Raw genomic sequence first — 27,752 nt, 5'->3', positions numbered from 1 at the left:
TAAAATCTGACTTCAAGAAGGGACTAAACTCCATGTAGACGAGAGATAAAATTCTATTTCTATAACTCAGAAGTGAGGTGCCTAAAATACCCAACCCAATCCCTGTAAGTACAAACAACAATACAGCACAGGAACAGGCCCTTTGGCCCTCTAAGCCCACACTGATCATGTGCTCCTAAGTAGACCATCTGTTTGTATCTCTCTCTTCCCAGTCTGTTCATGTGGCTATCTAAGTCTTAAATGATCCTAGCATGTCTGCCTCAACCACTCTGCGTGGTATGTGAAAAATACATCCCCCACATTTTTGTATTGAACCTTGCACTGCCCCAACACCGCCACACACACACACACAACCCCCCCCCCCCCCCCCCCCCCAACCTTGAACCTGTTTGTCATTTCCGACCTGGGAAAAAGCTTCCAATTGTTCACCCTATCTATGCCCTTCATAATTTTTTATAAAACTTCTATCGGGTCACCCCACAATCTCTTTCCAGGGAGAACAACCCTCAATCTCACCTCACAGCTAAGACCCTCCATACCAGGCAATATCCTGATGAACCTTTTCTGCACTATGTCCAAAGCCTTCATGTCCTTCTGGTAGTGTGGTGACCAGAACTGGACGCAGTATTCCAAATGTGGCCTAACCAATGTTCTATACGACTGCAACATCATATGCCAACTTTTATACTCCATGCCCTGTCCAATAAAGGCAAACATGCCATATGCCTCCCTTTCCACCTATACTGCCACCTTTAAGGATCTGTGAACTTGCACACCCAGATCCCTCTTTGTCTATACTCCCTGATGCTTCTGCCATTTATTATATAGCTCTCCCTGCATTAGATCTATCAAAAATGCATCACTTTGCATTTATCTGGATTAAATTCCCTGCCATTTCTTCGCCCAATTTTCCAGCCTATCTATATCCTGCTGTAATCTCTGACAATGTTCATCACTATCCGCAACTCCAGCAATCTTTGTCTGCAAACTTACTAATCAGACCAGCTACATATTCCAAATTTATTTATATCACAAACAGCAAAGGTCTCAGTACAGAGCCCTGCAGAACACCACTTGTCACAGACCTCCAGTCAGAAAAAGACCCTTCCACTCCTACCCACTGTCTTCTATGGCCAGTTCTATACTCATCTAGTTGGCTCATCTTTGATCCCATGAGCTTTAACCTTTTGCACCAGCCTGCCATGAGGAACCTTGTCAAATGCTTTACTAAAATCCATGTAGACAACATCCACAGCCTTTCCCTTGTCAGTCATTTTTGTCACCTCAAAACTTTTCTTTTTGATTAGACCCGCAATTTCTCTGGTTATCCACAGCTCGAATCCTACCTTTCCTGTCCATCCTTTTTTTTCCAGGCACATGCCTGGTTTGCACTCCTATCAACTGCTCCTTTAAAAGGCTCCCATGTGCCAGATGTGGGTTTACCCTCCAACAGCCTCTCCCAATAACAGCCACCAAATCCTGCCTAATCTGGCTGTAATTAGTCTCCCCTCAATTCAGCACCTTATGCTTATTGGTATGAGGACTAACGCATTCAATAAACTATTTAAGGTGAAACTTTTTTGCAAAATGGAGAAATGTTTGTTTTGCCTTTTTATAAGCTGGATAGCTCAAAATTGTAGGGCTATACTCTTTACAGATCATCTGATTGACTATCCATATTTTAAATTTGAATATGACCCAAAACCATACTCAGAGCAACACTTTGCTGTTTTTTGTGTGGGGGTTGGCATGGAATAGGGCAGATGGTGTGAATCCAAACCCAGTTCTGGAGGTAAAAGACTTGCCTTTGGCACCTGCAATTCCAATTACATTTCTGACTGGGGCAAATTTGAAAGCTTATGTTAATTGATTTTTCTGGTCATACCCAATATATTGACTCTTACAGAATGAAAGATTTGAGAATTTTGTTTCACAGGAGTCTGCAGGAGGTGACCTACAGTCACCTCTGACACCAGAGAGTATCAATGGGACAGATGATGAAAGGTCTATTCAGGATGTGGCACAAGACTCTGATGCGCGAGCTGAAATTAACCAGAGTTCTCTACCTTTTACTCACAGGTAAGCATATGAAATGTGAATTTTTTTAGTCCAGTGGTAATTGTATTGGAGTAGCTGAGTAAAATCCCCTATTGCTTTAAACTACATTACAAATTTATTTTGCTGAAGTTTGTCTCTTAGAACCAATATAAAAATGTTTTGAATTGAGAAACCAAAGCAACGTGCCAATTCCTGTAATGGGGGGCATTGACAGAGTTAAAATTTTTTTTACATCGGAAAATGTTTGAGGTGTGTTTTTAATGATCTGATTGCAAAGGAAATGGAACCTGAATAATGACTTTAGGTTGAGGAAGTACAGCATGAGAAGTCCTGATTTTAATAATGTTGGGTAATACGCTTGGAGGTTCACAGAATAAGAGAGGCTGATAAGTTATGACTCCAGCTGCCCATTGTAATGACAGAACAGATCCAGTTATGGGTGAGTTGCCTACGTTTGATAAAATTTTCATTTGGAGTCTGAAGTTTTCAGAGGAGACTTTTCAAAAAAAGGAGCAGCAAGTCTTAAGCTGACGGACTTAAGAACTTTAAAATTCTTCATATAGCTTGAGCAAGCAACATAGACGCAACTTTGGAAAAAGTGTGATTTCCATTTAAGATTAGCAAAGATGTTTCAGAAATGCTAGGAACCATTTGTAGTTGTGGGACAGGGAAAAAAACTAAAACGTGAACTGTCCCCGTATCTTCAAATTGCGAATATCAGCACGCGGAATGGGATCACAAGCTGCTTGAACTATTGAATCCTGAAAGTTTAAGAACCATTAATTAGAGCTTGGTTTTATGGCTGTCATAGTAACACAAGTATTTAAAGATGGTTTAATTTTTTTGCAATAACTTGGCCATCTACACTGTGGGCAAAGCTGTTTAATTGAAATAAAGTCTCTAATGAGATTGATCTGTGTTTTGAACAGCCAGGAGGCATTTCTACTACCCTTAATTTTTATTCCCAAATGCGTGTCATCTTTAGATATCATATACATCATATCTATCACACAAATTACATAGAATCTGTATAATGCAAAAGAGGCCTCTTAGCCCATTGAGTCTTAACCAAGCTCTCTTCCCTCTTTCCCCTTCTCCCCCCATTCCCATATCCTCTCACATTTTACCATAGCCAACCTACCTAACCTGCACACTTTGAATTAAAAAATAAATGTTTTGTTTAAACAACATTTCATCTAAGTATGTGGATATGCTCAAATGTTAGATTTCTATGTAGACAAAGCTGTCAATCCTGAATCCAAACCAAAACATGCCTGGAAATGTTTTCAAATCCTACAATGATGCAGCATAGAAGAAGGCTATTTGGTCCATGTGTCAGGTCTTTGAAAAACTAAGCAATTTGGCCCATTCCATTGCCCTTTTCCTTTTTTTTCAGGTACCTATCGAATTGTCTTTTTTAATCTGTTTGTACCATCCTTTCAAAGGCAGTGCATTCCAGATCATGACTTGTCTTTAAAAATCCTCATGTTTCTTTTTACCTTAAAGCTGTACCCTCAAGCTATTGTATCTTCTGCCATTGGGAACATATTCTCCTTTACTTTATCAAACCCTTTATGATTTTGAACTTAAACCCAAATTTCATACTGCTAGTGTAGCCATGTTGCTTCTGTGCAAAGAGTATTTTTCACAACTAAAAATATGATAGTAAATAAGTGGAAAAGGAAATAACAAAACCAACCATTGGTTTTATTACCTCCTGCACAGTCTTAAAATCTTCCCTCTGGAGCTTCAAGTTTTGTATTGCCTTCCCAGCTTAGTATGTTTGGAACTTGTGTGAATGATTTAGTACGTCAAAGCAGAGGTGGACTGAGTGTCAGTGCCATCAGGTACATGTGTAATTCTGAAACTAACCTTCAATGTAACATAAGGCTGTTATCACCCATTAACTCTAATATGGATTTGGTGAAGCATTAAACGAGAAGTTGAACCGTGTTCTGTCAATGGTGGGTCATATTTTGAAGTTGTCAAAACGTATTCTGGTTGAGAAGTGCAATTTATTTTCCTCAGTTATAGCCTGTGAATTCACATTTCTCAATCACTGCTTTGGTGTCCATGCCAAAATTGACTTGAGTCACATTTCATGATCATTTCATTCATTCAACTTTAATTAAAATTCTAGGACCATGTTGTCAGAAATGCCTCAAACTGGAATGTATCCGTGAGCAGGAAGCCAATCACCATCCTGACTTGGAAATATATTGTTGTTCCTTCCCTGGCTCTAGGTCAAATCCTGAAACTGCTTCCCTAACAGCACCATGTGTTTACCTACATCACGTGCACTGCAGTGGTTCAAGAAGGCAACTCACCATAAATGCTGGCCTAGCCAACAATATCAACATCCCATAAATGAATTTTAAAAAGGCAAAGCAAATCCTGTCTTATTCGAGCATTTAGCCATTGAATTGAGAAATGCAACAGAATTACCTGCTCTACAGGTTCTGTGTTTGACTCAAATTGGGACCTGTCTCTGCAGTGATGCTGCTGCTTTTTGAATAGTGAAGCATTGCTATGGAGAAGGAATAAGAATTTAACTGTGAATACCTCCCAAAATATGAATGCCCTCCAAGTACACTAGAGAGTGGCTATAAAAATATCCAAGATGACTTTGGGAAACAAAAGGGGAAATAACAGTGAAGATGGTTGACTACTACGGTTGATTACGATAAAGCAATTAAAGGTTTTTCGTTTCATCATTTAGAAATGGTATTATCAAACTGATATGTTCAAGCTTCTACAATACATCTAAAATTTTACTAGTTCTAATTTTAAATGAGATGACTCCCAGTCTGGAATGTCCACACTCATTGATCAATAACCATGTAGTTTTTTTTGTATCTGACCTACTTAGTTCTGCATTTTGTTTTCAACCAGATTGAATTCAGGTCACAGATTGCAGGAGTTGGTCTCCTGACCTGACCCAACTGAAATACTAATGACCATGGATGGATTTGCAAGCTAATCATCATTGTGACAAAGTTTATGCACATCTTTTGTAATATAGTTATGACATTGGAAGGTGCAGAAGATCCACACATACTTTTCACTCAGAATATCTATTACAACCTTCATTTGTATAGTCTCTTTTACAAAGCAAATAAAGGGGGAAGTAAACAACCTGCAGAACTGCATTTTAAGGAGTATCTTTAAAGAGTTGTAAAGGGATATAGGGAGGCAATTCCACAAAATAGAATCTGAACAGCTAAAGATACAGCCAGCATTGATTGGCCAGGTGGAGGGAAGGAAGACACGAGGCCAAAATGTGAACAATGTGGTTATCATTCCCATTCCCAATGTGCTCAGAAGCCAACATGTTTGAGAATGTTGGAAAGGCACGTGAAGGTGCCAGTACAGCAGTACTTGGCAAGGACCAAGAAGTCAACAATGAGTTTTTGTGAGGGGAAAGGGAGATGTTTGTTTCATTTGCAAAGCAGAGGAAACAGTTCACAATATTGGATAGCCTGGCAGCCACAAAGGATTGTTGGGTGGTCAACATGATGGTCCCTTCAGGAAAGATTGGAGGTGGTCATGAGGAAATTGGGTTGGGGGTGGGAGGGGCAGAAATGAATGTTCCAACATCTGATTTGTCATTTACTGTAGATACCTTTTTTAATGTCAGATGCAAATAGACTAATTTTAAGTCTGTAACAAAATGTACGCTGGTTAATTGTAACAAGTTGTTTTTATGTACAGTACCACAATAGGAAAACATTGGGAGTCTGAATTGGCAACCTTAAAAACCAACAATGCTAAACTTACAGCAGCACTACTGGAATCTACTGCCAATGTTAAACAGTGGAAACAGCAACTTACTGCTTACCAGGATGAAGCAGAGCGATTACACAAACGCGTATGTATTAATGGACTGTAAGGTTTCTACTCACTGGTTGTATAATATTATGTACTATGTTATGTTAATAGTGACAAGTTATTGGCTAATATATTGTCTTAAGCTTGAAATTTAACTAGAATATTTCATTTGAATTTGTCTGCTTCAAAATGGCCGTGTATATAGATTTAAGATTTTTTTGTTTGTGACACAGCCAACATTTATTGCCCATCCTTAAATTGAACTGAGTAGCTTGCTATGTCATTCCAGTGGGCATTTTAAGAGTCAGCCACACTGTAAGGACAGCAGATTTCCTTCCCTGAAAGACATTAGTAAACCAGATGGGTTTTTATGGCAATTGTCATCATTGCATTTTTTTAATTCTGGATTTTTTAAATTGAAGTTTCACCATCTACCCTGATAGAGAATCTGGGTTCAAATCCTGGGGTTTTTGGATTACTAGTCCAGTGATGATACCACTACTTTTCCAACCTATAGTAAGTATCACAACACCAGGTTAAAGTCCAACAGGTTATTTGGCAGCACAAGCTTTTTGGAGCACTGTTCCTTCATAGGCTTTCAAACCTATGGCACTGGCCAGTTCTATATTGTCATGATGTGGGTATGCTGGCGTTGGACTGGCGTAAACACAGTAAAAAGTCTGACAACACCAGGTTCTAGTCCAACCAATTTATTTGATAATAGACTCACAAGCTTTCAAGGTTTCCCTCTTCGTCAGGTGAATGGAGAGTTCACCTGACGAAGAGGGAAACCTCAAGCTTGTGAGTCTATTATCAAATAAATCGGTTGGACTAGAACCTGGTGTTGTCAGACTTTTTAACCCAGTTCTATATTTTCAGGATGTGTGAAGATTGTATGGTCTAACTGTATAGCCAATCTGTAATGCAGTGAGACTAACAGTTATTTATCAATTAGATGTACAAATCTGCACAGTGTAAGGATTAATTGACAGAACTGTAGTTTTCATTCTAGAAAAGTAACTTTCAGTAGCAGTTGCCATCTTCAATGTCTCCGCGTTTTGTTCGTAGCTGCACTTGACCAGATAGTTAATAGCTCCTGTATTTAGTAGGAAATAATTCAGTACTGAAAACTGCATTAGCAAATTTTTTCAATTCCTATTTTGAGGGCCTGTAAATGTTCAATCAGTTGAAATTATTGCTTTAGTTGATAACATTGACTGACTTTATTAAAATTGGTAGACAACAGTAACATTTTTGGGGAAAATTGTGGAATCTAGCTAGTGAATAAAGTTGGATTTCAGATTAGAATGACATTATTGGACAACTTAACTTCACTGTGGGCCATTTTAACAACTAATAGTTGGAAACTTACTACATTAAAATGGTACAGCAATGTAAATCTTGATGTGTCTATTACTGTTTCATTGATAATGATACACATGAAACTTCATCCCCCATGATTTTTTGGCATGATGACAGGAGCTGCATGTAAAGTGGTATTTTTGTATTGGTGTTCCAGCAAAGGACAGCACAAATATTGTTTGTCAGTTCTGCTATATTGCCGGTCCAGAGTACTACAGTGAGGAGGTCAGTGACCACCTTACAATGAGAAGGAAGGTAATTTAGCTTCAGGCTGTTTTATGTTAATGCAGACTGCAGATTCCAAATTATCTGCTTGTCGCAATGTAGACTGGGGTGATAGTTGATACTAACAAAAGCATAAACCATCAATTGGAAGCTGAACTTTTATTTATGAATGTGTTACGCAAATTATTTCTAAACATTTGCCAAAGTCAAAACTTTAGTACAAATGTGCACGCATTTTTAAGAATGTTGAAAGGGTTAACTGCTTAATATCCTTAAAATTGTAAGTTTTTAAGTCAAAATCTTTTCTTGAGCCAGGAAGTTTGTGCTTGCCGAATGAAATTATTGTACTGAAATATGTCTAGTCCTGAGTCAGTCTAATGTGTGGCTCTTCAAAATACAACTGTGGACAAAGTATGTGGTCATGTGTTGACTTTATTTTTGCTAGTAACCAGAAATTAGCTGCAAGCAAACTAAAAATATATAGCATAAAGTTTTACACACATACACAATCATTATTGGACTTGCATTTAGAGTGAAATGTTAAGATAATATTGATAAGCTGAACTGGACTAACCATATAAAATGCTGTGGCTACTGGAGCAGGAAGTATCTCTCCTCCTTATTCCCCAAAGCCTGTCCACCATCTATAAAGCGCAAATCAGGAATGATGGAATACACTCCATTTTGCCTGGATGCATGCTGTACCACTGGCACTTCAGCCACCACCTTCAGTATTCACTCCCTCTACCACAAATACACAGTGGCACCAGTGTTCCCTACACAAGATGCACTGCAGGAACCCACTAAGACTCTTTGATAATATGACCTAAACCCAGGCCCCCTCCAACTTAGAAGGACAAGGGCAGCAAAAACATGGGAGCACTTCTCCAAGCCATATGTCATCCTGACTTGGAAATATATTGCTGTTCCTTCACTGTTGCTGAGTCCAAATCCTGGAATTTCCATAATTCCTAACAACACTGGGTGTACCACATGGACTGCAGTAGTTCTAGAAGGCAACTCACCATCACTTTCTGAAGGACAATTATGGTTGTACAATAAGAGGTCTCAATACCAGGTTGAAGTTCAACCAGTTTATCTGGTAGCAAAAGCTACTAGCTTTCAAAGCACTGCCCCTTTAAATTTCACAACTGACAGTTGTGGGAGTCCTATTCACAAACAGGGCATATATAAAGGTACAGACAATGTGTACTCTGTACCTTTTTAAGACTTGATTACCTGTAAAGACTCGCATTCCAACTATTATCTTGTAAATTGTGTGTGTCTATACATGCCCTGTTTGTGAATAGAACTCCCACTCACCTGACAAAGGGGCAGTGCTCAAAGCTAGTGGCTTTTGCTACCAAATAAACCTGTTGGACTTTAACCTTGTGTTGTGACACTTACTGTGTTTAGCGCAATCCTACACCAGCATCTCCACATGATATGCAAAAAGACACACATCCCATGAAAGAGTTAAAAATAAATGGTGGCAGGAAGAGTTTCTTGTTCTTAATTACTTAATTTCAGTGAGTTATTGTAAATGTACATCAGGCAATAATCTTTTAATTACATTAGTTGAGTTATGCAAACTTATAACCAGATCAGGGACAAGAATTGTGGGAGATGGTGGAACTTGATATATCCTGACCATTGCAGTATTTGTGTAGCAAGTACGTTGCTGTAAAGTGCCTGAAGGATTATTTGGCAACTTCATGGAACAGATCTTACTGTGAATAACTCAGGTTCCTTTTGGTTTTAATAAATGTGGAAGTATTACTTTGTCTTAGTCTGAACTTGGAGCATATCGGCAAATGGTTTCCTGCTGTAAGAAGCAGGAATTTAAAATTTGATACTCTGTTTACGTACCATCAGCTAATTCCAGAGTATAGCTAGCGCAGGCATCAAATTGCATAGTTCATGTCATTAGGAAGAGGTTTATATGTTGATCTAAGTTAACTATTTGCTGGAAAATACCAAGGAAACGTTAAGGTTCAGTTTTCAATTTGGTTAGTCTGCCCCCTTGTGTTTAAATGTTTTTCCAATGCAGTGAACGGAAAATTGCTTTTGTTTTTTAATCACCGTATTATTATGGTGCTGAAGGAGGTTGTTTGGCCTATTGTGTTGCACCAGCTCTCCAAGCATTATGATTTTAGTGCTATTCTCCTGCCTTTTCCCTGTAACCTTGCATGTGGTCTCTATTCAGTCATCTAATGTCCTCTTGAATACCTCAATTGAACATGCCTCCACCACACTCCCTGGCAGAGTTCTTGACCTGAACCACTCACTGTGAAAATGCTTTTTCTTGCTTCACGTTTGCTTTTTTGCACATTACTTCAAATCTGCCCTCTTGTTCTCATCCTTTTTGCTCGCAGGAACAATTTTTCCCTGTCTTCTCTGTTCAGCCCCTTCATGGTTTTGAACAGCTCTTGTCCACAAAATCTTTCTCCTAGTACAAGTAACTCTTGAATTTAATCAGAGCCTTATCTTTAAGTGTCTGGCAGTGAGAGCAGCCTCTATCCTCAGGAAGGTTGAGGTAAAGCACAAAGATGTCCTGAGGCTAATCTCCCCTTGGCCGCCACCTCTTCAAGGAGAACACACAATAACTAAGATGTTTGGTGTTAACTGTGTACCTCTCTTTTGATTTGAACAGTGTTTAATAAAATCCTCTGGTATAGTTTTATATGCTACTAAAACTGAATGCAAAAATGATGAGGGAGGAAGAATATAAATTTGAAATAAAAACCAGGTTCAAGAAATGCACTGCGTTCAATCAGTACCTATAAACTAAAAGACTTAACATTTTGGATGTGTAACCTTTTAGCACATTCTAATAAAGTTAACACCCAAAATGTCAAAACCTGCCTTCCCCTTTACAGGTGTTTGATAACCTATATTCTTTACTTACAAAATACTGGAAATTAGAGTGTCAACATTTCAGTGTTGAAACCAGTTTGTGAAATGTAGTTTGTTTGCCAGTCTGAAAGGATGAAGCAATATTCACTTATTCTAATGTGTTGAAAAATAGTAAACTGAGTGGTAAATGGTAGAGGAAATCTTATGTTGAAAAATAAAAATCCATTATTAAATTTGCACAATTATTTGAGCAGAGATCAATCAAGTTATCTGGCTTGAAAGCCTGCTCATGAACTTTGTTCATTTCCCTTCATTCTCCTTGTCACAAACCCAGATGCTGAACTCCTCACCACCCCTCCAGTTCAATTTTTTGCATGCCGTAGAAATGGCTGTTACTTTATGCAGTAATGATAATAGTAAAGATCTCTTTTTAAATTGCAGAATTAACAGACTTTTGGTCCAAACTGTCGGAATTCCATGTATGAGAACACAAGATTTGGGCCCTTAACCCAGGTCTGCAATTCAATTAAGATCTGATCTTGTGTCTTTATTCATTTGTGGGACATCTGTTGCTGCCCACCAGCATTTATTGCTCTGCCCATCCCTAATTGCCCAAAGGCAGTTTAAAGTCAACCATGTTTCTGTGGCTCTGGGCTCACATGCAGGCCAGACCAGGTAAGGATGACAGATTTCCTTCCCTAAAGGACTTTAGTGAACCAGATTGTGTTTTTTTTTTCTGACAGGGCCATCAGTAGATTCTTAATTCCAGATATTTTTTACTGAATTCAGATTCTTCCATAGTGGGATTCGGACCCAGGTCCCCAGAACGTTAGCTGGGTTCCTGGATTAATAGTCCAGTGATAATGCCACTAGGCCAATGCCTCCCCTGACTCCTGTGTTGATTTTAATAAAAAACTGTTTAACCCCACCTCGAATATATTCAATGAACCACCTTCCACTGCTCACTAGGGAAGAGAATTCCATAGACTGACCATACAATTAAAAACATAATTGGAATAAACATCAGTGAAAAACGTTTTCTCGTTTTGATTTTCTACATTCAGGTTTCTGAACTTGAATGCCTGAGTGGGCAGGCAAATGTGCTCAAGACACACAAAACTGAATTGAACAGGACAATAGAAGAACTAGAGGCACAGATGAAGGATAAGGAAGAGGTAAGGACAAAAATCTATCTTCCTTCAACTTTCCTGTAGTGATACTTGGTTGGAACGTGCAAAACGTGCGTGATTATAAATTGAATTCAGATTAAACCGAGATAGTTGGCTGTATCCTTGATCAGTTGTGTATAATACGGTGTTCTATTGCATTGAATCAATGAATGAATAATAAATGGCAACACTGGAACATTTTTACAAAAGGTAAAAAAAAATGTAAAATCAAGGGGGTGACGTAAGCGGAGGCCATGTAGCAGGCTTCCCACTGGACTCCACAGCCTCTGTCTCCAACCACCATATTTCCAGAGATGAATAAATTATGCAAATGATTATTTAAATATCATTAACTGGCGCAGGACTGAAGTCTCTAGACCTGTTTCACTCCAGCAGGGTTTACAACACCTCCCTGTTAGGGGGGAGCTGGTGGCCCAGCCCCAGTGGAGTGAGGGGGGCCTTGGAAGGCCCCCAGGAGGACAAGAGTAAGGGGTGTCCCCTGGAAAACTAATTAGTAAAGGTTGCACTTACTCTAGTAGTAAGTCAGAAGTAGCACATATACACCCAAGGTGCCACAGTGCACAATAAATGGAATAATGAGTTATTAATGCTTCCATAAAATTAATTTATCTTTAGCCATTTTTAACTTATTGAAGGCTGTTGGCTTTTGATTTCAGCCATGCATTTTCCCTGACAGATTTTGATTTTTTTTTTGTTGCAAAGCATGGTTTGCAACTAATAATTGCACAGGAGTTGAGGGATAACTTATACATAGGGTCCAGGTTTGTATATTTATGAGACACAGTCTTTTGAGTTTGGATTCTACAGTTAAGTCAACATTACACAATGGAAATTTAAAGTTTTTAATGATGAAATTGTTGTATATCTATATTTGAGTATAGCTGAAATAAAGGCATGCTTTTGAAGCGCTTTTCTTTTGCAGTTATCAGAATAGGTATAAGGGAACAAGCAATTTGTATGCATAGGAGGAGGGTATCAATTGGTAGAGGGAGAGAAAATACCCACTAGAACAGTTAACTGCCAAGCTTTTTAAATTCAAACCAGGAAATAAACTCTGGTCAAGGTATTATCATGGGGAATGAATCCCAGCGAATGACTCTCTTTTCCCCCCCGCCCCCCCACACACACACACACACACACACACACACACACACACACACACACACACACAAACTTGTGCTTATTGAAAGTGGCAGTGCATGGGCATGTTTGTTTTTGTTTGCAAAGGACAGGGTCCTGTGTTTGAATATATGAAGCTTCTCGCACATGAGAACCACACTGAAGACAGTCTGATCGTAATCTGTGCGCATTACGATAATAATCAGGGTATTTGTAAGTGTTGTTCAATCATAGAATCACATCTAATGTTGGACGCTACATTGAGTTCCACAAATATGGGCAGGTTGGGTACAGTCAAGGGATCTGCTGTTTGACACAAACCCACCTGTAGTTGGGCAAATACTGCGTGCATATCTGATTTCATACTAGCACTGAAATTCATACATGTTACTTGTTTTTGTGATAGCATGTCTTTTTAACTTGACTATAACATCCTCTTAATGGAGAATGTCACCAGTGTTTTTACTGCAAAGTAGTATTGAGAAACAGCTTCACCTGTTGGTCACATTTTTTTTGAAACACAATCTGAGCCCTCCAGCATAATGCTATAATCCACCAATGCCATTAACACTTTCTACTCACTTTCAAACACCTTGTGGTTAGGGAGGGTCAGGTGTTAGCTCTCCTCCTTTGTAACCAAGTTAATGTCATAGTACTTGTATTGCAAGTCAATCATCTTGTGTTTAAAAAGACTTTCCTAAAGACCATTTACACTACATCAATCACCTCTCACCCTACCCCATCAATCTGCCTGATGGATACTTCCTCAAAGAACTAAGTTTGTCAATCACTTAAATCTGCACTGACTACCTTAATTATTTTCTCTTTACCTAAATGTGATAATTTCTTCCCCTTTTTATAAACTCCCCTACTAGAAATACTCATCTAATTAGCAGTACTTCAAAATGAGGACTATATTAATTATTCTCCAATCTTCTGGCATGCATTGAGTTTGGAAATATTTCTGCAATTTCTTCAGACTGTGGGATGTATTCTCAGGCTCTGATATTTAAATAACTTGCCTAAAATTGCATTTTATCCATGGAACTACTGCTTATCTCATCCATGACTCTTTCAGGATGCACTACCTCGTCAATATCCTTGTCTTTGGCAAAAAATCAGTGCAAAGCAATTATAAATTGCTTGTGCAATTCGTTAATCATCCTAGACTGACATCTCTTTCCCCCCCCCCCCCCCCCCACCCCAAAAGTTGGGGGTCTTGCCTTGCTAACAACTTTGCTCACTTTTGAAATGTTTTATTACTCTATTTGGTGCTTTTGAAATTTTCTCCTGTATTCTCGTAGCTTACTGTATATGTAAATATTCTTGTTTTACAAATCTTGTCACATTTTACAAATGCTATGAAGTGCACTAATTTCCTTTAGAGTAAAGAAAGCTGAAGGGGGACTTGAGGTGTACAAAATTGAGACATAAATAGAAAGGAAATTTTCCCCTTAGTAGAGAGTGCATAGATTTAAGATGAGGAGGGGCTGGAGATTTAGAAGGGATTTGAGGAAAAATGTTTTCAGCCCATGGGTGGTGGGAATCTGGAACTCTGCCTGAAATGGTGGTATAGTTGGGAACACTCTGCCTAAAAGGGTGGTAGAGGTGGGAACCTTCACAATTTAGGAAGTACTTATTATGGATTTCAAACGCTCACTATACAAAGTTATGGACAAATGCTGTAAAATGAGAATAGAATAAGTAGGTGCTTGATGATTAGCGTAGACACAATGGGTGTTGGGCCTTATTTTGTGCTGTAACACACTTGTGACTGAGTCTAAGCTGCATTCACTTTGTACTCACTTTAATAACATTTACATTTATTCAGTGTGCAATTTTTATGTTCATTTACTTGCACATTGATATGATGTGAGCCCTGTTCCAATAACCTTGATTTCTCAGTAACTAATTGTATTTAAACAAACGAAGTTAGAATTTTGCTTGAAAGCAAATGCTCCATGAGATTAGGGAAGGAAGTAATTTGTATAACATTTCACAGGTCCCATAGTACTATATATTAGAGTAATATAATTTGAAGTACACTCACTGTTATACAAATGAACATGTGGAGATGCTGGTGTTGGACTGGGGTAAACACAGTAAGAAGTCTCAACACCAGGTTAAAGTCCAGCCAATTTATTTGATAGTAAACTCTCAAGCTTTCGGGGTTTGCCCCTTCGTCAGGTGAATGGAGAATTCTGGCCTCAGAGCATATAACAGCACACACAGTTTACAGATTACTGATTAGAATGCAAGTCTTTACAACTAACCTGCTATTCAAGCCTTAAAGATGCAGACAATGTGAGTGGAAAGAGCATTAGGCATAGGTTAAAGAACATAGGCATAGGTTAGTTGTAAAGACTCGCATTCTAATCAGTAATTTGTAAACTGTGAGCTGTTATATGCTCTGCCTGAGGCCAGAATTCTCCATTCACCTGATGAAGGGGCAAACCCCAAAAGCTTGAGTTTACTATCAAATAAATTGGTTGGACTTTAACCTGGTGTTGAGACTTCTTACTATACAAATGAACATGCCAGGCATTTTGCACAAAGCAAGGTCTTAGTGAACCTGGTTTTGGTGCTCATTAAAGGAAAAATGGTTGGCCATGATACTGAAAGAACCCTTTGCTGTTCCTTGAATGTGTGCCTTTAATATCCATCTGAGCATACAAACTGATAGGCTTTTGTTTACTTTGGCATTACAACATGCCTTGAATATACATAGAGTATACCAATATTGCATCCAAGTAGAGTAGGATTGGAACCAGCATTGTAATTCAGAAGTATGATTACTATCAACTCTTTAAAGAATAGATTGAATAACATTTGCATACAAGATCTGAAAGCACACAAAACTAACAAAATGAAAGTACACAAAGATTTTCAAGTTGTTCTCCTCATTACCAGACTAAAATATTTGACACATGCAAGTAGTGAGGAATAAAATGTACTACTTTACAGGGAAATTCATTCTCCAGAAAATGATTAAAAGAGCAGGTGCCAGCATGTTGACTTGACTTAACCATTTTTTAATATGATCACTGATGCTAACATCCTTTTTTAAGGAAATTGAGCGACTGAAGAAGGATATTGAAGGAGCTAAGCAGCTGGAAGCACAGAGGGACACGTTGTCACAACAATTACAGGTAAGTGTTACAGTTGATCCCCCACCATTCAGATTTCTTGGTCATTCATGTGTTACTTCCCTATAGATGCTGACTTCTGCCATCTACTGTATTTCACTCCTTTTTAGTCAGGTGTGCACAATCCAGATTGTAGATTTTTCTATTGCTCAATATAAACTTCTAGACAATCAGTAGTGCCTTCTGTTAACAATGTAGTGACATTCCAAGAAGATGGTGCTTTTTTGATCAAGAAAGATAGAAGTTGCAGAGGAATGAGAAACCAAGATACTTGATTTTGACTTTCATCTCCTGCCAATAGAGACACTGTAGGTTGAAAATCATTAAATGGCAGGTATTGATCGTCAGTGTATCACCATCTGTGACTCAGTGGGCTGAAGCCTTTTTTCCAGAAATCACCATACTTTTATAATGCTTGTGTTATATACACATTGTTTGGCAAATTTTATAACACACTAAATAATCCCAAAGGGGAAGGGCTAACACTTCCAGTTATCTGCAACTTAAAATTTTCAGGGTGTACAAGTTAGTCTGGATTTGCAGACTGAAGCACATGAGCAGCACTTGGCAGAATCAGTAACTTGTGTTTGGTCATCACATTCATTTGTTTATGGCCCTCTGGTATTCTCTTTACTCATTTTTGTGTGTTTTGTATGGACTTGATATGCCCTGCTGTGTTCTTAGTATTAGTGAAACCATTTTAGAACACTAGTAGCACAATTTTACCTTTGTGCTATTCATGAGTAGGTACTATCTATAATCAGTCTTGGGAGTGGGCAAGATATAGCATGTGCTCTGTGGTGAAATAACCAAGAAGGGGTTAATTTTGTCAGAGTATGAACTTTGGCTTGGAATTGAGTGGATAAAGTTGTCAGTTTGAAGCTAAACTTCTGTTTTCCAGCAACCCTTGCAAATTCTTGCAAAAAAAGTCTTGTACAGCGCAGCCAATGATATTTGTTACATGAGGGCAGTTTTCAGGCTCCAAATAAATTCATAGCGCTGAAAATCTAGCAGCATTCAGACCTATCTTGAAGTTCAGGACTTTTTTAAAAATCAGGATAGCTTTTGACTATCTTTTTGACTCTAGGACATACTGTGTATCAGCCTTATTTCTTTCCTGCCCTTTCAAAGTAATGTCAATTTCTCCAATTTTAGGTTGTGAATGCTTCTCTCTTCCCTTTGGTCAATACTAACCAGCAATAGTTTACTTGAAATGTTGTTTCATTTAAAGGAGGGTTCTTGTGGATGTTTGGTTAAAGCAGCTTCCACTTTTTATCCACTCTTTAAAAAATGCTTTTGTTCCCAAAATAGTAGGCTTGAATCCTTATTGCAGTTAAATAGCTTTTGAGATCTTTGTTCTTCCAGTTGTTGGTAACAGCTCTGTACCCTTTCAGTTAGTGAGCATTCTTGATGAAGTGCACGCAAATTGAGTTCTAGAGCACCTTTTGTCTACGCAAGCGTACCAAATCACTTCAGACAACATGCAGACTGTTCAAATCTACCACTTGAAAAATTAGATAATTAAAAATGTCTGACGAAATCTACTATTAAAGATTCCATAAGCCCTTGTATGGAAGAATGATTTGAAGGACCATTGCTTTTATTACCCAACATTCTTCACCCTGTGTATGTCATTAACCCAAATGGTGCTAATTTAATGCCCTTTCTTTCAAGAGAGTAGTAAAGATAGATTCTGCTACATGTTGTCTGAAATTGTGCGCTTTCCATTTCTTTCTGTATTCAGGACCAAACTAGAACAACATAGCAAATACAAAGTATGCACCTAATGAACCTGTACAGAGCAAACAGAGCCATATAAGTAACTATCAATGTTAGTTTCATGGGTGTCATTTTTATTGTAATTTTTAATAACCTAGATTTATAACCTTAAACTAGTTTGTATTGTAACTTATTAAGCTGTTAAGATTGCACTTGGATAACTCAAACTTCAAGAAACCTGGATCTAGATCTATATTCCGAATGCATGCCTGAAGTTACATGATTGCTGACAAAAGCTAACTTTTTGCCAAAAATATAGAAGCTGTTTGTTTCGAAAGATTGCAGACTAGCAAACTTGCCTGGAAGTATGAAGGTAGATTTGAAGCTTGATGATTTTAAGTTCTACACCTGGCTAATTTATAAAGTAAAATTACATGTGCAAGACTGTCAACAATGAACTTAAAACTAAAGCAAAAATAAGATCCAAGAAACCATAGCTCCATATTCTAAGATTTATTCAGACTGTCCTGTGCTGTTTAAATCACTTAAATCTGGAACTGGGTTTTTCTATTTAATGGATGTGAGACTCTGCATGCAGTAAATGGTCATTTTACTTGCTGGGTGTTTCAAGAGGTTCTAAGTTGCTCAAGTGCTAACACTAGAATTGTTGCTAATTGCTAAGCCTAAAGTTACTTGAAGGTTGAGACTAAATTTTCAAAGAGAACCGTTCTTGATACGGATTTCAATTCTGTTAAATAAGAGTGGATGGCAAGTTATCTGAATTCCACTTGTATTCTGCAATAACAATTGTACAGTGTGCAAGAAGTTGGTGTACTTTTTCTGAACTTCAGTGATAGAACTTCACTAAAATACTCTTGCTAAAAAAAGAAAAGCACATCAAGGGTATATAAAGCCTTTCCTGCATCAGTGTCAATACAACAGCCAGATAATTGAGTTCTAAAGAGACTTGCTTGCAGCTGTGTTGCAAAACTGCATTTCTAACTATGTAATTGCTGGAGAAAATGGTACAAGCCATTGACCAATACAACGACCCATACTTTTTTGCTGAGAGAAACTTAAGACACACATGGAGACAGAATGAGAACAGTATGACTGACATGACATACTTCACTTCTACTTGGAATATGATCACGTTTGTTTAGCATATTAGACAAGGCAGTCTTCAGTCTTGTGTTCAAGTTGTGGAACTGACTAAAAGCTAATGTTTGACTTGAAACAAAGGAAATTCACTTTTTGGTCAACTGCTCAACTATCTGCTGGCTACAGACAAAATGATTGTACCCTTCTGCTAAGCACTGGTTCCTCTGGTAAACTACAGTGGCTTGTTTTGAGATTCATGCTACAGTGGACAATGATGTTTACCTTTGCTGTTGCCGTCAAGACCAAGCATCTGGGAAGAAATGGACTGGGCAGTAAAGATATTAACACTAAATTAATTGGCTTGGGACCCAAGATGGGCAGAATTTCAATGTTTTTAAGCAACTTTTTATATAAGTGTAAAATTGAAACCTTCAAGTACTTTTGCAAGTCTTAATGGTAAAAACTTGTATGTTTTTAAATGCACAATGAAAACAATTAAGCTGTTGAATAAAATGAATGTTTGTTTAGATTTTTGTTTTCTAAAATGTTCTTGCTATATTAAATTATTTTAAAAAAACTTTAATGGGCAGTTAGTTTTCCACAAGGCTCGTGGCTGGCCTGACCTTTTTGGCTGAGTGTTTGTCTTTGCTGCTTCTGACATGTGGACCAAAACTAAAGCAATTGAATTTGACCAAGAATAAAGGAGGTTTGAGCTGTGTTTTTTTTTCAAAAAAGCTTGAAGATTTTTTTTCCTTGAAGACCCCGGGTTTTTTTAAAAAAGACCTAATGTGGTCTTTGGATTTGAATGCAATGTGTGCAGAAGAAAAGCATCCCTCTTCAATGGGCATGCCTTTAGAATGTAAAATTAGCCTACAACTTGAGCTTCAACCATTTAACAGTTTTGAAAAAAAGGAAGTCAATTTCTCATTTCTGAAGAGATTGTCTTGATGCACTGCCTGAATAAACATTTACAAACCTGTAGTGTGGTCTGAATTTTTCCTTGCTGTTTGCATTGGTGCATGTGCATTATCCTGTGAAGTCTTCGGGGTGTACTTGTATTACAGGATATAGAATTAGATGGGCCCTCTTACGTGTATACTGCTATTCTAAGTATTTACGCAGTTGATCCGGAGCACCCTGATAGAACAAGAAAATATACCCCTATCTTTGGTAATGAGAAACAATTTGATGGTCTGCTTCCTTGGAAATGATGCACATGTGTGTGTATATATAAAAAAAATTCAGGATAACGCCACCTGTAGCATCAGTTGCTTGCCTTTTTACAACTGTAATTTGAAATAGTGATGGACAAGCTGAGTATTTCACACCATGATTTCTGCTGATCCTGGTTGACATATGTAGAAATATACATTAGTGGTACTGTGTTTTATATTCTGCCACTTGCTCTTTGATCAACACTTTTTTTAGTGCTGTCACACTCTTTGCCATCCACTATTAATTAGGCCATAACTTCCCAGACTTGAATGTCAGGAAGACTGATGCAATTATCTTCCAGCTCCAGCAGAGATTCCATGAACTTCCGTAACCAACTAGGTAGTTCACAACCTTGAATTCTGATACCTCTGAGCTGATGCTTGTGGGTGGCATAATGGTTAGCACTGTTGTCTCAGTGCCAGAGACCCAAGTTTGATTCCTGGATTGGGCCATTGTCTGTACAGTCTGCCCATTCTGTGTCTGTGGGTTTTCTCTGGGTGCTCAGGTTTCCTTCCACAGTCTGAAAGATGTGCTGGTTAGATGTGTTGGCCTTGCTAATTTCTCCCTCTGTGTACCTGAACAGGTGCTGGAGTGTGGTGACTAGGAGATTTTCACACTAACTTTACTGCAGTGTTTAATATAAGCCTATTTGTGACTAATAGCTTATCTTCCAGAGACAAATTGTTCGCAGTTTGGTAATTTTGGCACCTCTTTCCTGCAATTTAAAATTTCAGCTGGTGAAATTCTAATTTGTATAAAATTACAGTACAGGAACAGACTAGTCCAAATTAGATTCCACACAGTTCTTCTCTCCTCCCTTTATTGGGCAGCTTGGATGGTTCAGGCTTGGAGGACTGAAGAGCCTCTCTGTGCTGTAATTTTCTTTGTTTTTTTTTTAATCAGCCCATCATATTTTTCTATTCCTTTTTTGTCTCCTATTTTAAGTATTTAATCAATTTGCATCAATCACATCCTGCAGTAATAAGTTCCACAAATCAGAGTAAAAGTAATTTCTCATTCTGGTTCTAGCTTTATAAAGTTTGCACTTTCTGCAGTATTTCTGTCCTTTTTTTATAGTGGTGAAACTTATGACTGAACACTATTCCAGGTGCAATTCAGCCAGGCTCCTATGCAAGTTTAGTATAATGCAGTAAACATACCTCAACTTCAGGCTTGACTTTTCTTTGCTAATCCCCTATCCTCCAACAACCTGCACCTTTCCAAAACTCAGCTGCTTGAATCTCACCCTGATAGGCTAGGAGTCAAGTGAAAACAAGGCAATCAACATCTTTGTTTTCAAAGCCTTTTTCTTTTGTACTTCCAACTTTCTTTACAACCACTTGCAGCTATCTTCACATGCCTAGGTCACAACAGCTTTAATTTCTTTATCCTCATTTCAACTTGCTTTTCTATTGGATTCTTTAATTCTCATCTTGTTTGTACTTTTAGTAATTCCCTTAATCATGGCTTGGAGCCATGCTTTTCTCAAAACATGAAACACTGATTTTTTTTTTGGCTGTATAATTGCTGTAAATCCACTTCAACTGGTGAAAGTTTATACCCATGTATGAAGCTCCAGTTCTGGTTGACATAGTTGAGAGCATCACAAATCTTGCATTCTTCAGTTTATAAACATACAAGAGGTTCAACTGATCTGCCAGACAATGTTTAAAACTGCTTGATGTGGCAGTGGAGCTACACTCCAGCTGTTTTGTGGGATTATCTGGTCCTACTGCAGTAGGTGGAGACTTAGCTGAGTGCCAAATTCTCCATCCTTGCCTGCAGCAGTGTCATGGCATGAATGGCAAGAGAATTCTGGCCATATGGTGTCAACACAGGTCTCAACACCAGGTTAGAGTCCAACCAGTTTATTTGATAGTAAACTTACAAGCTTTTGGAAACGGTGTTCCTTTGTCAGGTGTGTGGAAGGTGGTTCTTTTGAACATCTCTCTCTTCTTCTATGACAATGGTGGATGATCGACTTTCTTTTCCAATCTGCTGAATGAGCAATGGTGCAAAATGTGGGGAAAATATTAATGAAAGTCAAGCAGTTACTATTAACAAATGTTTAAAAATCCATTGCAGATTTAACACTAATATTGTTGGACACATTTTAGTAATCCCTAGTTCTACATCTAGCTAAAGCTCAAGTATGGGGAGAATTTGTTTGTGTTGGGACATTTTAAGCACAAGTTGAAACGCAACTCTTGAAAAATTGTGCATATTTTTAACGATCTGTCAGTTTGGCATCCTTTATTGGTACAGTTTAAATTGGGCTTTTGAATACCACATAATTGAGTCAATTCTAGGCCTTGTCCTTCAAAATTCAATGCTCCCATTTTGATAAACTTCTAATGAACACAAAATTTATTCAAGAGCAATTCAATAAATGTGAACCCAGGCATTATAAACTAATTAGCCTGGCATGCATCATGGAAACTAAGGGTTGCTAGCATTTTGCAGGCTGACACTCATGCATGGAGAACAAAGAGGCCACAGGCAGTATTATGCATGGACCTCAAAGCTCTGCTTCACACATATTGCTGATTTCATTTGACCTGGTAACTAGAAAAGGTAGAGGAGGATGTTTAGTAAATATAATTTTAGTTGGCAATCCTAATACCGCAGAAGGGATTTATCAGTTCATGAAACTTTTTTTTAATTTAAAAGTTCTGCAAGTGCAATACACTTTTCAGAGGAAGGTCGTAGAAAATAGAAACTGAAGTTGGCCCCTTTTGAGCCTGCTTCACATTCATTTTGATCATGGCTGATCGTCAAATTCAATATTCTGAAATCCCATGTTCCTTGATCCCTTTAGCCCCGAGAGATCTAATTTCTTGAAATCGCACTGTTTTTGACCTCAGCTACTTTCTGTGGTAGTGAATTCCACACATTCACCACTCTGGGTGAATAAATTTCTCCTTCCTCAGTCCTTTAAAGTTTTATCCCTTATCCTCAAACTATGACTCCCAGTTCTGTATTGGGAGCATTCAAGACAATGTTGATTCAGATTGATTCAGAATTGAGCCTAAGGCAAGATATCCACCTCCAATGTTGATTTCTCTTCAATTCCTTTTGATTTTGTTTTTAGCTTGATTTACACTTGTTTTAACAGTATTTATCGCTAGGGAGCAAGGTTGTCCTTGGAAGCTCATTTGAGCCTGTGCTCAATTTGAATGATGCTGAATGTCTTTTCCTCACAACACTCCAGTTCTGTATTACCAAATGACTATTTGTTGAATTATGTTGCTATAGCGAGATGTAATTTAAAATAAAAACATGGTGACAGGCTACAGGAGAGATGGTTTTAAAGACAGATTTAGATGAACTTCTTCACTCAAAGGGTGGTGAATCTCTGGAATTCTCTGCCCGTTGAAGTGGTGGAGGCTGCCTCGCTAAATATTTTTAAGACGTGGGTTGATGGGTTTTTGATAAGAGAGGGGATTAAGGGTTATGGGGAGAGGGCGGGAATGTGGAACTGAGCCACGACAGATCAGCCATGATCTTATTGAATGGCGGGGCAGGCTTGAAGGGCTAGTTGGCCTACTCCTGCTCCTATTTCTTATGTTCTTATGAATATGTTGGCTATCAAGCAGATCAGGATTTGTAGATTAAAGTTAAAATCTACATGTCTATCTCCACGCACATGACACTCAAAGACATCATTGGAGTAGAATCAGAAAAATGCTGGGGTGATTTCATAATGATGCTGATAAATTCATAGCCATTTATATCTCAGAAGGAAGCTGTTCAGTCTGTGTCCATGTCAATTGATTTGTTGAGATATGGTCTCAAAATAATTAAGTGGAAACTTAATGCAAGTTTTTAAATTCAGATATCTGGTTAAAGCTAAAGCTAAACCTAAATCTAAAGATAGAAGCGAAATAATTTTTTCTTATGACCTAAATGGACAATTTCTGGTTGAGCAGGATAGAAATATCTATAGGCAGGCCTAAAATGATCTTCCATAGTGTTTCTGCCAAGCTGCTAGGAGCTCTGGAATGAAAAAGTGACATCTAATGCATTTGTCCTGATGAATGCAAGATGAAAAACTTTGGCAACATATTTCTCTTCAGCAATACACAGAATGTAGTATGGCCAAACCAGACTCTGTAAAAAGTGGTAATTGAACTGGCTAGCTTTTGTTTTGTCATGCTGCATGTTCAATATTTGATGGACTGTTTTGAGTTATAAAATTGTTTCTTTTGGATTTAATTATTGAAAAGTAGATGTTGACACTGATGGCTTTAAAGTTTATTTATTTTAAAGTTTATTAGTCACAAGTAAGGCTTACATTAACACTGCAGTGACCTTAATGTGAAATTCCTCTAGTCACCGCATTCTGGCAGCTGTTCGAGTCAACGTACTCAACCACCATGTCTTTCAGAATGTGGGAGGAAACTGGAGACCTAGAGGAAACCTACACAGACACAATGTGCAGACTCAACGCAGTTAGCCAAGCTGGGAATCGAACCCTGGTGCTGTGAAGCAGTAGTGCTAACCACTGTGGTACCCACAAGGCTTCTAGGGCTCATATAACAAATTTCACCAAGACTTATAACTTGGATGTTCAAATAATTTCAAAGAATTTTGCCTGTGAACACCTTTCAGGACAATTCTGCTATGTTTTGAAAGAATTAAGGAATTGGGTTTCCTTTTGTCAGATTTGAACAAGGGATATGTTTTTTGTCTTCTGGGTAATATTCTGATATAGCAAATCATCTACCCATGACAGAATTTACCTGAGTTTCATTCCATTAACTTCAGTGGAATGAAAATTGGATAGGTTGTGTAGTGGGCTCTGCCAGATTATCACTTGTTTTGAAGACTGAAACCTACCCTGATGTTCAAAATGCCTAGTTCCTTTGGATCAGCCTTGATGAGTTTAAAGGAACTGCAGATTAAATTGCAGGAATAATAACATATTTACTAAGCTTAGAGAATAAAATTTCATTTAATGCACTATTTTTTAAAATTATGAAAATAAGCAAGGAGTCTTGCCAAAGGCTTATGGGGAAGCATACGATCAAGGGATGAAGTGAATCGAGAATTAGGGGTGAGGTGATGTGAAATTTTGAGCTTTGAAGTTAAAGTTTATTTACTTTGTCACAAGTAGGCTTACATTAACTCGGCAATGAAATTACTGTGAAAATCCTCTACCTGTTCAGGCACACAAAGAGAATTTAGCATGGCCAGTGCACACAACTAGCATGTCTTTCAGACTGGGAGGAAACCCACACAGATACTGGGAGAACATGCAGACTCCACACAGACAGTGACCCAAACAGGGTATTGAACCCAAGTCTCTGGTGCAGTGAGGCATCAATGCTAACCACTGTGCTGCATGCTGCCCTAGAGAAGGTTTGGCATCTATTTAAAGACAAGAATCATTGAAGAGAATAAACTTTACTTTGAGATTGAGGTGCACTTCAAAATTGGGCACCCAATCTTTGAGGAGCTGTCTTTGCCAGCAATGTTAGGTCCCACATATCCCTGCCAGGAGGAATTTCCCCGAGTCCCAAATAAATGATTAAGTGTGGATGAATTGCAGTCTGAATTGTGCTGACTCACCTGGTGGAACACTCAATGCTTTTCCCACTGGAGATGAAACTCAGTCATTTTATTTGGGAGAATTCCAAAATTTGTTTCAGAGCTTATGTATTTTATGGTAACAAGTTTGATCAATGGAGATGTTGGAGGAAGCCACGCATCTCAGATGGAAAAATTACAAATGGAACTATCAAACATAAGTGGTTGTAGTTGTTGGTTAGACTCTTGATAAAATTGAAATGCTTGAAAGGACCACGATGTTTATTGCTCCATTGATCAAGATGTGAATTCAACCGTTACATACCAGTAGGACTGGAGTTTGTGTTTAAGGAACCTGAATATAGAAGACAATAAAAGAATAGGTAGAATTGCCTGACGTATATGTGAAGATGGAACTGTGGGGCAAATGACATTAGAACCTGGGGTTCTTTGGAGTTGATAGAAAAGGTTGGGAAAGCTTTAACTAGTGAGGGCAAAGGAGTATAATAATGAAAGCAAAATACTGTAGGTATTGAAAGTCAGGTCAGGTACCATGTGTGGTCACAGAAATAGCATTGTTGTTACAGGCTGGTGACCCTTTAACAAAACAGAGGCAGGAAATGGGCTGGAAAGAAGAAAAGAACAAAGAGTTTGATAGGATGGCTGCCAGCGGATGTTACCACTCCCTTTTAGTTATTTAATGAGATAAAGAAACGAAAGATAGATTGAGATGGCAATGCAAGTCAGTATCAACAGCTACTGTCTAGAACAAATGAGAGCAGCAAATATGATTTGAATTTGCTGAAGTCCATTTTGCTTATGCAAGGTTTTAAAGTGCCTAAGTGGTAGATGAGGTGCTGTTCCTTGCACTTTCATTAAACTTTGCTAAAACTGTAGGAGAGAGAGGTCAGAATGGGCAGGAGGCAGAGAATAAAAATGCGATGGAAAGGTGGTAGGACTGGAGGGTCTTAATGACATTACTGTTACTAGAGAGGCGGTGCTCGACAGACTGGAGGGGCTGATTGTGGACAAGTCCCCAGGACCGGATGGAATGCATCCGAGGGTTCTGAAAGAAATGGCGGAGGTTATAGTGGATGCATTGGTGGTTATTTTCCAGACGTCGCTGGATTTCGGGGAAGTGCCGGAGGATTGGAAAACGGCTAATGTTACGCCGTTGTTTAAGAAGGGTGCCAGGCAAAAGGCAGGGAATTATAGGCCGGTTAGTTTAACGTCTGTGGTAGGTAAAATGTTAGAATCCGTCATTAAGGAGGAAATTGCGAGGCATCTTGAAGGGAATTGCTTGATAGAGCAGACGAAGCACGGTTTCATTAAAGGGAAGTCGTGTCTGACAAATTTACTGGAGTTCTATGAGGATGTGTCTAGGGCGGTCGATAGAGGAGAGCCGGTGGATGTGGCCTTTCTGGATTTTCAGAAGGCGTTTGACAAAGTACCTCATAAGAGGTTATTGCAGAAGGTCAGGGGACTTGGAGTTGGGGGTAGGGTGTTAGCGTGGATAGAGGATTGGTTGTCAAATAGGAGGCAGAGAGTGGGGGTCAACGGGTGCTATTCGGATTGGCGGATGGTGACTAGTGGAGTGCCCCAGGGGTCGGTGCTGGGGCCTCAGCTTTTTACCATTTATATAGATGATCTGGAGGAGGGAACCGAGTGTAGGGTGTCGAAATTTGCGGATGACACCAAGATTGGGGGAACGGCAAATTGTGCGGAGGGTGTGGAGAGTCTACAGAAGGATCTAGATAGGCTGGGCGAATGGGCCTGGAAATGGCAAATGGAATTTAGTGTTGGCAAGTGTGAGGTGGTCCACTTTGGTAGGAAGAATGGTAGGAAGGACTATTACTTACGTGGCGAAAAACTGCAGCAGGCGACGGTGCAGAGGGACCTTGGGGTCCTTGTGCATGAGTCGCAAAAACCCAGCTTGCAGGTGCAGCAGGTGGTCAGGAAGGCAAATGGGATGCTGGCCTTCATAGCGAGGGGGATTGAATATAAAAGTAGGGAGGTCTTGCTGCAGCTGTATAGGGCATTGGTGAGGCCGCAGCTGGAGTACTGTGTGCAGTTTTGGGTGCCACACCTGCGCAAAGATATTTTGGCCTTGGAGGGAGTGCAAAGGAGGTTTACTAGGCTGATACCGGAGTTGAGGGGGTTGAGCTATGAGGAGAGGCTGAATAAACTAGGCTTGTACTCTTTGGAGTTTAGAAGAATGAGGGGAGATCTCATTGAGACGTATAAGATGATGAATGGGATGGATAGGATAGAGGTGGAGAGACTCTTCCCGCTCAAAAAAGACACTAGGACTAGGGGGCACAGCCTCAAGATAAAGGGGGGGCGTTTTAGAACAGAGTTGAGGAGGAACTTCTTCACTCAAAGGGTGGTGAATCTCTGGAATTCT

At 38.8% G+C, this 27,752-nt stretch overlaps 1 protein-coding gene across 1 annotated transcript in view; it reads left to right on the top strand.

Moving 5' to 3' along the window:
* Positions 1-27,752, top strand: part of LOC145343247 (homer protein homolog 1-like) — a 103,891-nt gene that overhangs the window by 60,519 nt on the left and 15,620 nt on the right. Inside the window, exons 5-8 of the mRNA XM_080189346.1 lie at positions 1,937-2,079; positions 5,770-5,926; positions 11,394-11,504; positions 15,707-15,787. Of these exons, the coding sequence (XP_080045472.1) occupies positions 1,937-2,079; positions 5,770-5,926; positions 11,394-11,504; positions 15,707-15,787 (492 nt within the window). The remainder of the gene's footprint in view (positions 1-1,936; positions 2,080-5,769; positions 5,927-11,393; positions 11,505-15,706; positions 15,788-27,752) is intronic.

The sequence above is a fragment of the Carcharhinus amblyrhynchos genome, chromosome 5 (assembly GCF_965287045.1).
Source record: "Carcharhinus amblyrhynchos chromosome 5, sCarAmb.v2.hapA, whole genome shotgun sequence".
NCBI classification, from domain to species: Eukaryota; Metazoa; Chordata; class Chondrichthyes; order Carcharhiniformes; family Carcharhinidae; genus Carcharhinus; species Carcharhinus amblyrhynchos.
Note: the sequence above shows the minus strand (reverse complement) of the source record. Positions and strands in the feature narration are given on the sequence as shown.